The 12810-nt window shown below is 43.7% G+C and overlaps 1 protein-coding gene across 3 annotated transcripts in view; it reads left to right on the top strand.

The window, feature by feature from the left end:
• Positions 1–12810, top strand: part of LOC133559624 (disintegrin and metalloproteinase domain-containing protein 12-like) — a 158286-nt gene that overhangs the window by 93819 nt on the left and 51657 nt on the right. For all 3 annotated transcript variants that reach the window (XR_009808209.1, XM_061911558.1, XM_061911557.1), the window contains exons 7-11: positions 591–656; positions 4731–4802; positions 4941–5110; positions 6339–6423; positions 12319–12467. Coding sequence is in view for 2 of the 3 variants with exons in the window: in XM_061911558.1 (XP_061767542.1) it covers positions 591–656; positions 4731–4802; positions 4941–5110; positions 6339–6423; positions 12319–12467 (542 nt within the window). In the remaining variant the exon portion in view is untranslated. The remainder of the gene's footprint in view (positions 1–590; positions 657–4730; positions 4803–4940; positions 5111–6338; positions 6424–12318; positions 12468–12810) is intronic.

Below are 12810 nucleotides of genomic sequence, written 5' to 3'. Positions count from 1 at the left end.
AATGCTTCTACTGATGTAGCATCTCTGACTGTTACCGGGAGGGCATTCCATATCTAGTATCTTGTATCTGTAGTTATCATTTAATGATAACTAGAGATACAAAAGAAAGCAGAAAAATGGAAGGGAAGAAAGAGAAGCAACCTCTATTAACCTTGTAGATTGTTATAGTAACAATAGGTGAAGCTTTGTCAGTGTGCCATTGGACCAAACTGTTGCCAAATTGGCGCCTTGTATTGAAGGATTTTTAAACCATGCTCGGGAGTCCAAATTTCCGTGAGGCCCGCGCGGAGAGTTCTGGCTGAACATTTGCACGGGGAGTAGGTGCAGCAGCCATCTGTCCGCGTTATCCCAAAATATATCCAAGCGTGGCATGGTAGCTCATGTGCCTGGGCTCTACCTCACGTCTCGTGCAGCCGGCGTTTTCTCACATCACTTTTGTTCCACCTCAGCACAAAAGGCACGCGCAGAAGACAAACACGTGGAGCTGATCATCGTCGCACTTGCGCCTGTGCTTTACCTCGCGCTTCGTGCACGCGGCGAGCGTCTTCTAACATCACTTTTGTTCTAACATCACTTTTGTTCCACCTCAGCACAAAAGGCACACGCAGAAGACGACCAAATACGTGGAGCTGATCATCGTCGCGGACAACAGAGAGGTAAAAAGCCACCCGCCTGGTTTCCATTCATCAGCGGCCACACAATGAAACAGGGGGGGTGGGGGGGAGGGCGCTTTGTTATAGTAAGAGTAGCGAGGCAGATATAGGTCAGTGTGCGACAAGCACCACCAGCGTGGTTCGGTGCCAGCGGCTCGGCAGGAAATGACTCCCCGGCGGAGCGAGCAGACAGGAAAGCAGGAAAAAGGCCGAGAGGATGCGACGCAGTCCCGGCGGGGAAATCTACGCCGGGTTTCCTCCCGGTCCTGCTGATGTCAGCAACCTTCCGGATGAATTGGAGCAGCCAGCAGACCCTCTCTCTCCAGTCCAGTATCAGTGGTACTTTGACCTCGGCTCTTTTTCTAAGTTCCCACATGCTCTTTCTTCCCAGAAGGCTGCAAAAGAGGGACTGTGTCTGAATACTACACTTCCTGTAAATGTACAACACCCAAAAGTTGTCACATTGTGTAAATGGTAAATAAAAACAGAATAAAATGATTAGCAAATCAGTTGAATAGACTGGAAAGACAAGATATTTTATGTTGTTTTTTTTTTTTGCAAATAATTATGAACTTAGAATTTAATGACAGCAGCACATGGCAAAAAAAGGCATTTTTACCAGTGTGTTACTTGGCCTTTCCTTTTAACAACACTTTTGGGAACTGAGGAGACACATTTTTGAACATTTTCAGGTGGAATTCTTCCCCGTTCTTGCTTGTTGTACAGCTTAAGTTGTTCAACAGTACGCTGTTGTAACGCGTGGCTTGGCATCGTCTTGCTGAAATAAGCAGGGGCGTCCATGTTAACGTCGCTTGGATGGCAACATATGTTGCTCCAAAACCTTTATGTACCTTTCAGCATTAATGGTGCCTTCACAGATGTGTAAGTTACCCATGCCTTGGGCACTAATACACCCCCATACCATCACACATGCTGGCTTTTGAGCTTTGCGCTTATAACAATCCGGATGGTTCTTTTCCTCTTTGTTCTGGAGCACACAACGTCCACAGTTTCCAAAAACAATTTGAAATCTGGACTTGTCAGACAATGGAACACTTTTCCACTTTGCATCAGTCCATCTTAGATGAGCTCGGGCGACGTTTTTGGGTGTTGTTGATAAATGGCTTTTAGTTAGCGTAGTAGAGTTTTAACTTGCACTTACAAATGTAGCAAAGAACTATAGTTACTGACAGTGGTTTTCTTAAGTGTTCCTGAGCCCATGTGGTGATATCCTATACACACTGATGTTGGTTTTTGATGTAGTACCGCCTGAGGGATCGAAGGTCACGGGCATCGGTTGGTTTTCGGCCTTGCCGCATATGTGCAGGGGTTTCTCCAGATTCTCTGAACCTTTTGATGACATTACGGACCGTAGATGGTGAAATCCCTAGATTCCTTGCAACAACTGGTTGAGAAATATTGTTCTTAAACTGTTCGACATGCATTTGTTCACAAAGAAGTGACCCTCGCCCCGACCTTAGAAGCTTTCATGGAAGCTGCTTTTATACCCTATCATGGCACCTACTTATTCCCAATTAGCCCGTTCACCTGTAGGATGTTCCAAATAAGTGTTTGATGAGCATTCCTCAACTTTTTCTGTCTTTTGCTAACGGCTAAAGCTAACAAGCACAGCTCCGTTGAAACCCTAGATGACGTCAACAGGCCCCGCCTTTCAAAAGCACAGACTGTGCTTTTATATCAAACATCTCTCAAAAAAGTTAAAAGTGTTAATACTGTAAGTATAGTTTGTGATGTGTGGGCTACTTAGTTAAGTATTTGCTGTCTAGACTTTTGTTGCACCCTAAACAGTGTTAATACATTAAATATTGTTCATGGTGTTTGGGCTACTTAGTGAAGTCTTGACAGTCTAGACTTGTGTTGCGCCCTAATACATGTTAATATTGTAAATATAGTTTATGGTGGCTCTGCTACTTAATTAAGTCTTTGCTGTCTTGACCTTTGTTACGCACTAAAAACTGTTAATACTTTAAGTATAGTTCATTGGTGTGTCGGCTACTTAGTTAAGTCTTAGCTGTCTAGACTTTTGTTGCACCCTAAATCGTGTTAATACTGTAAATATAGTTTATGGTGGCTTGGCTACTTAGTTAAGTCTTTTTTTGCGCCCTAAAAAGTGTTAATACTGTAAGTATAGTTTATGGTGGCTTGGCTACTTAGTTAAGTCTTAGCTGTCTAGACTTTTGTTGCACCCTAAATCGTGTTAATACTGTAAGTATAGTTTATGGTGGTTAAGTCTTTTGTTGCGCCCTAACAAGTGTTAATACTGTAAATATAGTTTATGGTGGCTTGGCTACTTAGTGAAGTCTTTGCTGTCTAGACTTTTGTTACGCACTAAAAACTGTTAATACTGTAAGTATAGTTCATTGGTGTGTCGGCCACTTGGTTAAGTCTTTCATGTCTAGACTTTTGTTGCACCCTAAACAGTGTTAATACTGTAAGTATAGTTTATGGTATGTCAGCTACCTAGTTGAGTCTTTGCTGTCTAAACTATTGTTGCGCGCTAAAAAGTGTTAATACTGTAAACATATTTTATGGTGGCTTGGCTACTTAGTTAAGTCTTTGCTGTCTAGACTTTTGTTTTGCCTTAAAAAGTGTTAATACTGTAAATATAGTTTATGGCGGCTTGGCTATTTAGTGAAGTAAGTCTTCACTGTTTAGACTTTTGTTGCACCCCAAATCGTGTTATTACTGTAAATATAGTTTATGGTGGCTTGGCTACTTAGATAAGTATTTTGTTGCGCCCTAAAAAGTGTTAATACTGTATATATAGTTTATGGTGGTTTGGCTACTTAGTTAGGTCTTTTATTGCGCCCTAAAAAGTGTCAGTACTGTAAATATAGTTTATGGTGGCTTGGCTACTTGGTGAAGTCTTTGCTGTCTAGACTTTTGTTACGCACTAGAAACTGTTAATACTGTAAGTATAGTTCATTGGTGTGTCGGCTACTTAGTTAAGTCTTTGCTGTCTAGACTTTTGTTGCACCCTAAATCGTGTTAATACTGTAAATATAGTTTATGGTGGTTTGGCTACTTAGTTAAATATTTTGTTGCGCCCTAAAAAGTGTTAATACTGTAAATATAGTTTATGGTGGCTTGGCTACTTAGTTAAGTATTCTGTTGCGCCCTAAAAAGTGTTAATACTGTATATATAGTTTATGGTGGTTTGGCTACTTAGTTAAGTCTTTTGTTGCGCCCTAAAAAGTGTCAGTACTGTAAATATAGGTTATGGTGGCTTGGCTACTTAGTTAGGTCTTTGCTGTCTAGACTTTTGTTTTGCCTTAAAAAGTGTTAATACTGTAAATATAGTTTATGGCGGCTTGGCTACTTAGTGAAGTCTTTGCTGTCTAGACTTTTGTTGCACCCTAAATCGTGTTAATACTGTAAATGTAGTTTATGGTGGCTTGGCTACTTAGTTAAGTCTTTTGTTGCGCCCTAAAAAGTGTCAGTACTGTAAATATAGTTTATGGTGGCTTGGCTACTTGGTGAAGTCTTTGCTGTCTAGACTTTTGTTACGCACTAGAAACTGTCAATACTGTAAGTATAGTTCATTGGTGTGTCGGCTACTTAGTTAAGTCTTTGCTGTCTAGACTTTTGGTGCACCCTAAATCGTGTTAATACTGTAAATGTAGTTTATGGTGGTTTGGCTACTTAGTTAAATCTTTTGTTGCGCCCTAAAAAGTGTTAATACTGTGTATATAGTTTATGGTGGTTTGGCTACTTAGTTAAGTCTTTTGTTGCGCCCTAAAAAGTGTTAATACTGTAAATATAGTTTTTGGTGGTTTGGCTAATTAGTTAAGTATTTACTGTTTGGACTTTTTTGCGCCCTAAAAAGTGTTAATACTGTAAGTTCTGGTTGAAATCTGGGGTTTATTGTATGTAGTTTTTATCAACACATTTAAAGGTGTTGGATTCCTTATCTAAAATTGCTAAAATAGCTTTATTTATTGACACATTTTTGTCAAATTAAAACATGTATTCAATGTGTTTTTATTTTGTTTTTCTTACCTTTTTGTTTTCTTCTCCCACCGGCAATAACATGTTACTTTTGCTTCGTCCTCGCAGTTCCAGAAACAGGGGAAGGACGTGGAGAAGGTGAAACAAAGACTGGCAGAAATAGCCAATTATGTTGACAAGGTAGACTCTCCACCCCTTTAAAAATGGTAGTACAAGTAAATAATGGTAATAATAATATCTGTCTGTTTTGTTCACCTGGCCACTTCACCTTCATAATGTCACACTTTTCTCGACATATTTTTTTTTTTACCCCCCCAGTTCTACCGAGCGCTGAACATCCGCGTGGCCTTGGTGGGTCTGGAGGTGTGGAGCGACCACGACAAATGTCCCGTCACCCAGGATCCCTTCGCTACCCTTCACGAGTTCCTCGACTGGCGCAAAGTCAAGCTGCTACCTCAGAGGCCTCACGACAACGCTCAGCTCATAAGGTCTAAATAACAACTGTGTATATATTTATGTATAAATAATAGATGCATTCAAGTCACAATAAGATAGCATTGTGGTTCACATTATGGTTTGTCATTTACTGTGTTAAGTACAAAATCAATGACCATATATGGGCATGTATTTCCTTACATAGACAAAACTCAAAATGGGTTGATGACCTGGCTGGTCCAACATCCTAAGGTATTTTATACACTAACAATAATGTTTACCTAACAAGATGGAGAAATGTATGAGTAAATTCACTCATTATATTGAAGTAACAATAAGAAAAAATAAATTGTTTTTGTTACCCCAGAAACCTGACTAGTGCTAAACTATTAGCGTGGAAAAAACATGTCACATTAACTTGAATTGAATGAATAAACTGTCGATCATTCAAGTCGCAACAGGGAAAAACTACAGTCCATCTTAAAAGAGCTCAGGCCCAGAGAAGCCGGCGGTGTTTCTGGGTGTTGTGGATAAATGACTGTGGCTTTGCATAGTAAAGTTTTTACTTGCACTTACAGATGTCGCGACCAACTGTAGTTACTGACAGTGGTTTTCTGAAGTGTTCCTGAGCCCATGTGGTGATATCCTTTACACACTGATGTCGTTTTTTGATGTGGTACCGCCTGAGGGATCGAAGAACCGTAATATCACGGCTTATGTGGAGTGATTTGTCCAGATTTTCTAAACCTTTTGATGATATTATGGACCGTAGAGGGTGAAATCCTTAAATACCTTGCAATATAGCTGGTTGAGAAATGTTGTTCTTAAACTGTTCGACATGCATTTGTTCACAAAGTAGTGACCCTCGCTCCCGTCCTTAAAAGCTATCATGGAATCTGCTTTTAGACCCAATCATGGCACCCACCTGTTCCCAATTAGCCCGTTCACCTGTGGGATGTTTCAAATAAGTGTTTGATGAGCATTCCTCAACTTTCTCAGTCTTTTTTGCCACCCGTGCCAGCTCTTTCGAAACATGTTGCAGGCATCACATTCCAAATGAGGTAATCTTTGCAAAAAATACCAACGTTTCTCTGTGGGAACATTAAATATCTTGTTTTTGCAGTTTATTCAATTGAATACAGGTTGAAAAGGATTTAAAAAAGTAATAGTCCGTTATTCAGTCTGCGAAAGGAGTCACAAAACAATTGAAATATTAATTTCTGTTTGTCATTTTAGGACTTAATTACAAGCTCATGTGTTGCTGTTCTGCTTGCTTTGCAGTGGGGTTTACTTCCAGGGCACCACCATCGGCATGGCGCCCATCATGAGCATGTGCACGGCCGAGCAGTCTGGAGGCATCGTCATGGTGAGGGCCAAACCTTCCTCTTCTGGCTATTTGACTACGTAACGGGTACGGCGTGGCGCAGGTTTGGAGGGTTCCTGGTTCAATCCCCAGCTTCTACCAACCTCGTCACGTTCGTTGTGTCCGTCCTTGAGCAGGATACTTCACCCTTAAACTTAAAGTGTAGCTTTATCGCCCTCTGCTGGTCAGATTCAGTGCTACATGTACTTGATCGGAAGTGTTAAACAGACAAAACAACTCGACCTGGAGCACATAAGTCAGCAATTTCAATACATTTACACTTTGTTGTCCAGTCGCCGGTAAAATCACGATTTTTGCAATTTATTTAGATTTTTTTTCAGGGTCGATAGAGCCATCGTCTTCTTTTTTAATGTTTATATTTTTAGTCTTTCAAACCTAAATAAAGGACAACGTATAAAGAAATCAAACCGAAGAAGAAAAATGATTCAAAAGAATCATCAAGAAAACTTAGCTTCTGTTTTTTCAAGCTGTTAACTATCTGTCCAGCTGCACACGCTGGGGACGAGTAGCAAGGGCATGCATTTATCGACTGTGCAGTGTGAAACCCCATGTCTTTACTTTGCAAATAAGTAAACACAATGTAAAAGAAATATAACGTGCAGAGGCACTTTCTGATGAAACATTCACATTTCGATGTCCGGCCTCTGAACCTTTGGAGTCTTGAAACTGTGGCCCTCTTTGTTATGTAGTTGAATAGCCCTGAAATAGAAGGTTTGGTGTTAATACACACAGCTAACATTGCACACATGCGGTTTACCGCAATTAAACCTAAGATGTAGCTTCTGCTTCTTCAAGCTGTTAACTATCTGTCCAGCTGCACACGCTGGGGACGAGTAGCAAGGGCAAGCATTCATCGACAGTGCAGTGTGAAAGCCCATGTGTTTACTTTGTAAATAACTAAACACAATGTCAAAGAAATATAATAATAATATATTCTATTTGTAAAAAAAAAAGCACTTTATGTTGTGCCACATTGTAAAAAAAATAGTAATAATAAAAAGATAATGAAAATAAATAAAATATTAAACTAGACACAGCCCAATAGCTAGAACCAGCACGCATATCTATAAAAAGGCTTTTTTAAAAAAAAAGAAGGGTTTTTAATCCATCCATCCATTTTCTACCGCTTATTCCCTTTCGGGGTCGCGGGGGGCGCTGGCGCCTATCTCAGCTACAATCGGGCGGAAGGCAGGGTACACCCTGGACAAGTCGCCACCTCATCGCAGGGCCAACACAGATAGACAGACAACATTCACACTCACATTCACACACAAGGGCCAATTTTTTTAGTGTTGCCAATCAACCTATCCCCAGGTGCATGTCTTTGGAGGTGGGAGGAAGCCGGAGTACCCGGAGGGAACCCACGCATTTACGGGGAGAACATGCAAACTCCACACAGAAAGATCCCGAGCCTGGATTTGAACCCAGGACTGCAGGACCTTCGTATTGTGAGGCAGACGCACTAACCCCTCTGCCACCGTGAAGGCTTAAAGGGTTTTAAGCCTTTTTTAAAAGCATCCACAGTCTGAGGTGCCCTCAGGTTGTCAGGAAGAGCTTTCCACAGACTGGTAGCAGCGGAGCTTAAAGCCCGGTCTCCCATAGTTCGTAGCGTTGTCCTTGGAGTTTGGAGGAGGTTAGCCTGTATATATAACGTGCAGAGGCACTTTCTGACGAACATTCACATTTCAATGGTCTTGAAACCGTGGGCCTCTTCAATATGTAGTTGAATAGCCCTGAAATAGAAGGTTTGGTGTTAATACACACAGCAAACATTGTGAAAAACTAGTTTTTTAACGCAATTCGACTTAAGGTGTAGCTTTATCGCCTTCTGGTGGTCAAATTCAGTGCTACATGTATTTGATCGAAAGAGTTAAACAGCCGAAAACAACTCAACCTCGAGTACAAAAGACACCACAAAGTCAGCAATTTCAATACATTCACACTTTGTTGTCCAGTCGCTGTTAAAAGTCCGACTTTCAGACGTGGCCCGCAGTGCATTTGTCCCTAAATAAAAAAATAACTGTGTCATTTGCTGCAAGGGCATTTGCGAACATGAAGTACCTTTTTGGACACACCGCCACCACAAGGTATGACTTAATGTATAATTGCTGAAGGCCCCGGGCAGCCCTCCGAGTGTTGCGGTCGTTCAATCTCAAGGTGTTTTACACAAAAAGCACATTTACATTTTTATTACTTGGGATGAATTGTTGGTGCCAGCCAGTGCTCGGTTCAATCAAAATGTATTTTCCACACAAGCAGGTGTGCCCTCTTCACTATAACATAACTGAATTATTTATGACGCCTTGAAGATAAATCAATAAAAATGAGCTAGCAGTGAGGTCTGGCTTTCTGAATTACAAAATGACTATCAGCTCGACGCCATTAGGCGTTCGTGGATACAGTCGTGGTCAAAAGGTTTACCTACTTAGCCATACTTGTCCATCCAGCCATCTTCTTCCGCTTCCGAGGTCGGGTCGGGAAGCCCAGACTTCCCTCTCCCCAGCCACTTCGTCCAGCTCTTCCCGGGGGATTCTGAGGTGTTTCTAGGCAAGCCGGGAGACATAGTCTTCCCAATGTGTCCTGGGTCTTCCCTGTGGCTTCCAACCAGTCGGACGTGCCCTAACAGCTCCCTAGGGAGGTGTTCGGGTGGCATCCTGACCAGATTCCCGAACCACCTCATCTGGCTCCTCTCGATGTGTAGGTGCACTGGCTTTAGTTTGACCTCCTCCTGGATGGCAGAGCTTCTCACCCTATCTCTAAGGGAGACCCCCAAACTCAATTTGGCAACTTGTACCCGTGAGTTCGTCCTTTCGGTCATAGCCCAAAGCTCATGACCATAGGTGAGGATGGGAATGTAGATCGAGCTTTGCCTACCAGCTCAGCGGATCGTTACAGCGTCCGCATTACTGAAGACGCCTCATCGATCCGCCTGTTGATCTCAATTTCCACTCTTCCCTCACTCGTGAATAAGACTCCGAGGTACTTGAACTCCTCCACTTGGGGCAGGGTCTCAATCCCCAACCCGGATATGGCACTCTGCCCTTTTCTGGGCCAGAACCATGGACTCGGACTTGGAGGTGCTAATACTCATCCCAGTCGCGAACCGATTCAGTGAAAGCTGAAGATCCTGGCCAGATGAAGCCATCAGAACCAAATTATCTGCAAAAAGGAGAGACCTAATCCTGCAGCCACCAAACCGGATCCCCTCAATGCCCTGACTGCGCCTAGAAATTCTCTCCATAAAAGTTGTGAACAGAATCGGTGACAAAGGGCATCCTTGGCAGAGTCCAACCCTCACTGGAAACGGGTCCGACTTACTGCCGGCAATGCGGACCGATCTCTGACTGATCGTACAGAGAGCGAACCTCCACAATCAGACAGTCTGATACCCCAAACTCTCTGAGCACTCCCCACAGGACTTCCCAAGGGACACGGTCCAATGCCTTCTCCAAGTCCACAAAACACATCGTGGGATCACACTCCTCAGCCTTCCTGTTAAGGTCTATTCAGGTGTACTGGAGAGGAGGCTACGCCAGATAGTCGAACCTCGGATTCAGGAGGAACAGTGTGGTTTTCGTCCTGGTCGTGGAACTGTGGACTAGCTCTATACTCTCGGCAGGGTCCTTGAGGGTGCATGGGGGTTGTAAAGAACATCATCTCATGGCTGTCTTGAGTTTCCAATAATTTCTACAACTCTTATTTTTGTCTGACAGAGTGATTGGAGCACATACTTGTTGGTCAAAAGAAAACATTCATGAAGTTTGGTTCTTTTAGTACTTTAGTATGGGTCTACTGAAAATGTGAGCAAATCTGCTGGGTCAAAAGTATACATACAGCAATGTTGATATTTGCTTTCATGTGCCTTGGCAAGTTTACCTGCAAGGCACTTTTGGTAGCTGTGAGGTTCAAACATCGGTGACATCTGTTAGACAAGACAAGAAGCAAGAAATCAAACAGAGACAGGATTAAAATTAGCTCATAAGGACATCGCGTGCATTTGTTCCCTCGTACAATGTCGCCCCGCCGCTCTGAGGAGGGAGTGAAATGCCTCCTGATTACATGGCTGCAGCTGTTTTTAAGGGGAGGAGGGTCATAAACAGCTCCGCACCTCATTTATTTGGGCATTTCCTGATTACATGGCTTCAGTTGTTTTTAAGTTAAAGTTAAAGTACCAGTGATTGTCACATACACTAGGTGTGGTGAAATTTGTCCTCTGTATTTGACCCATCCCCTTGATCACCCCCTGGGAAGAGAGGGGAGCAGTGAGCAGCAGCGGTGCCGCGCCCGGGAATCATTTATGGTGATTTAACCCCCAATTCCAACCTATGATGCTGAGTGCCAGGGCTTCATGGTGGCAGAGGGGTTAGTGCGTCTGCCTCACAATACGAAGGTCCTGCAGTCCTGGGTTCAAATCCAGGCTCGGGATCTTTCTGTGTGGAGTTTGCATGTTCTCCCCGTGAATGCGTGGGTTCCCTCCGGGTACTCCGGCTTCCTCCCACTTCCAAAGACATGCACCTGGGGATAGGTTGATTGGCAACACTAAATTGGCCCTAGTGTTTGAATGTGAGTGTGAATGTTGTCTGTCTATCTGTGTTGGCCCTGCGATGAGGTGGCGACTTGTCCAGGGTGTACACTGCCTTCCGCCCAATTGTAGCTGAGATAGGCGCCAGCGCCCCCCGCAACCCCAAAAGGGAATAAGCGGTAGAAAATGGATGGATGGATGCTGAGTGCCAAGCAGGGAGGCAATGGATCTCATTGTTTTATAGTCTTTTGTATGACTCGGCCGGGGGTTGAACTCACAACCTACCGATCTCAGGGCGGACACTCTAACCACTAGGCCACTGAGTAGTAGTAAGAGGAGGGCGGTCATAAACAGCTCCACGCCTCCTCATTTATTTGGGCATTTCCTGATTAGATGGCTGCAGCTGTTTTTAAAGGGAGTTGGGTCTTAAACAGCTGCCGCACTCGTTCAGAAACGGTTCAAAGAAAAGGTGCCTAGAGCGGTGTCAGGTCTTGCTCCCTCTCTGCTTTGTAGATCTCGGGTCATGGCCAGGTCTTTCTGTGGCTGTTCAATAGATCAAAGAAACCGACACCTCCACGTCGCATCCCATCGCACACAGTGGAGGTTGAGTATTTTGCTTGGTAAGGACAAAGACAGCTCTTGTCTTCTCGCAGGGCGACCTGAACTCATGGGAACACAAAGTTGTGTGATAACGTGTATACAATTATTCTGACAGTAGCCATCCACAAGCTTCTGGCAAGCTTCTGCTTGAATTTGTGACCACTCCTCTTGACAAAATTGGTGCCGCTCAGCTAAATGTGTCGGTTTTCTGACATTGGCTTGGTTCTTCAGCATTGTCCACACGGTTAAGTCAGGACTTTGGGAAGGCCGTCCTAACACCTTCATTCTAGCCTGATTTAGCCATTCCTTTTACCACTTTTGATGTGTGTTCGGGGTCATGGTCCTGTTGGAACACCCAACTGTGCCCGAGACCCGAACTCCGGGCTGATGATTTTAGTTTGTCCTGAAGAATTTGGAGGTAATCCTCCTTTTTTTCATTGTCCCATTTACTCTCTGTAAAGCACCAGTTCCATTGGCAGCAAAACAGTGCCCAGAGCATGATACTACCACCACCATGCTTTGCGGTAGGTGTGGTGTTCCTGGGATTAAAGGCCTCACCTTTTCTTCTCCTAACATATTGCTGGGTATTGTGGCTCAATTTTTTTCATCTGACATCACATGGACAAAGGTAAGACCTTCTAGAGGAAAGGTCATAAAAGTGACTAAGTGTATGCTCCGATCACTCTCTCACACCTTTTCGGTCCGTGCATTGGAAATCGGCGTTTCTCACATGCGCTTACCTCTCGGTACTGCAGGATCACTCCGACGTGGCGCTGGGTGCGGCCGTGACGCTGGCCCACGAGCTGGGACACAACTTCGGAATGAACCACGACACGCCGGAGCGCGGCTGCGGCTGCAGGATGACGGCGGACCGCGGCGGCTGCATCATGACGCCCTCCACTGGGTAGGACTCATATTGTCTTTTTTTAGTAATCAAATGTGACCCAGAAGTGTGCGAGGATCAAGTGTGATGTTTTTAAAAGGGGACCAAAGAGGGTTTTAATCCATATTAGAAACCATCCCTTGTGGTCTACATCAGGGGTTCTTAACCTTAACCAAGAAATGGTACCACTGAATTAGTAATCTTACTCTTGGTTTTAGTAATACTGAAGAATTATGACAAGCGGTAGAAAATGGATGGACGGACAGGGGTCCCTCAGGGCCCAACAACGGAACACTGGTCTAGATCAGCGGTTCTCAAACCTTCTTTCACCAAGTACCACCTTAGAAACCGTTCCAAGTACCCC

The sequence above is a fragment of the Nerophis ophidion genome, linkage group LG09 (genome assembly GCF_033978795.1).
Source record: "Nerophis ophidion isolate RoL-2023_Sa linkage group LG09, RoL_Noph_v1.0, whole genome shotgun sequence".
Taxonomy (NCBI): Eukaryota; Metazoa; Chordata; class Actinopteri; order Syngnathiformes; family Syngnathidae; genus Nerophis; species Nerophis ophidion.
Note: the sequence above shows the minus strand (reverse complement) of the source record. Positions and strands in the feature narration are given on the sequence as shown.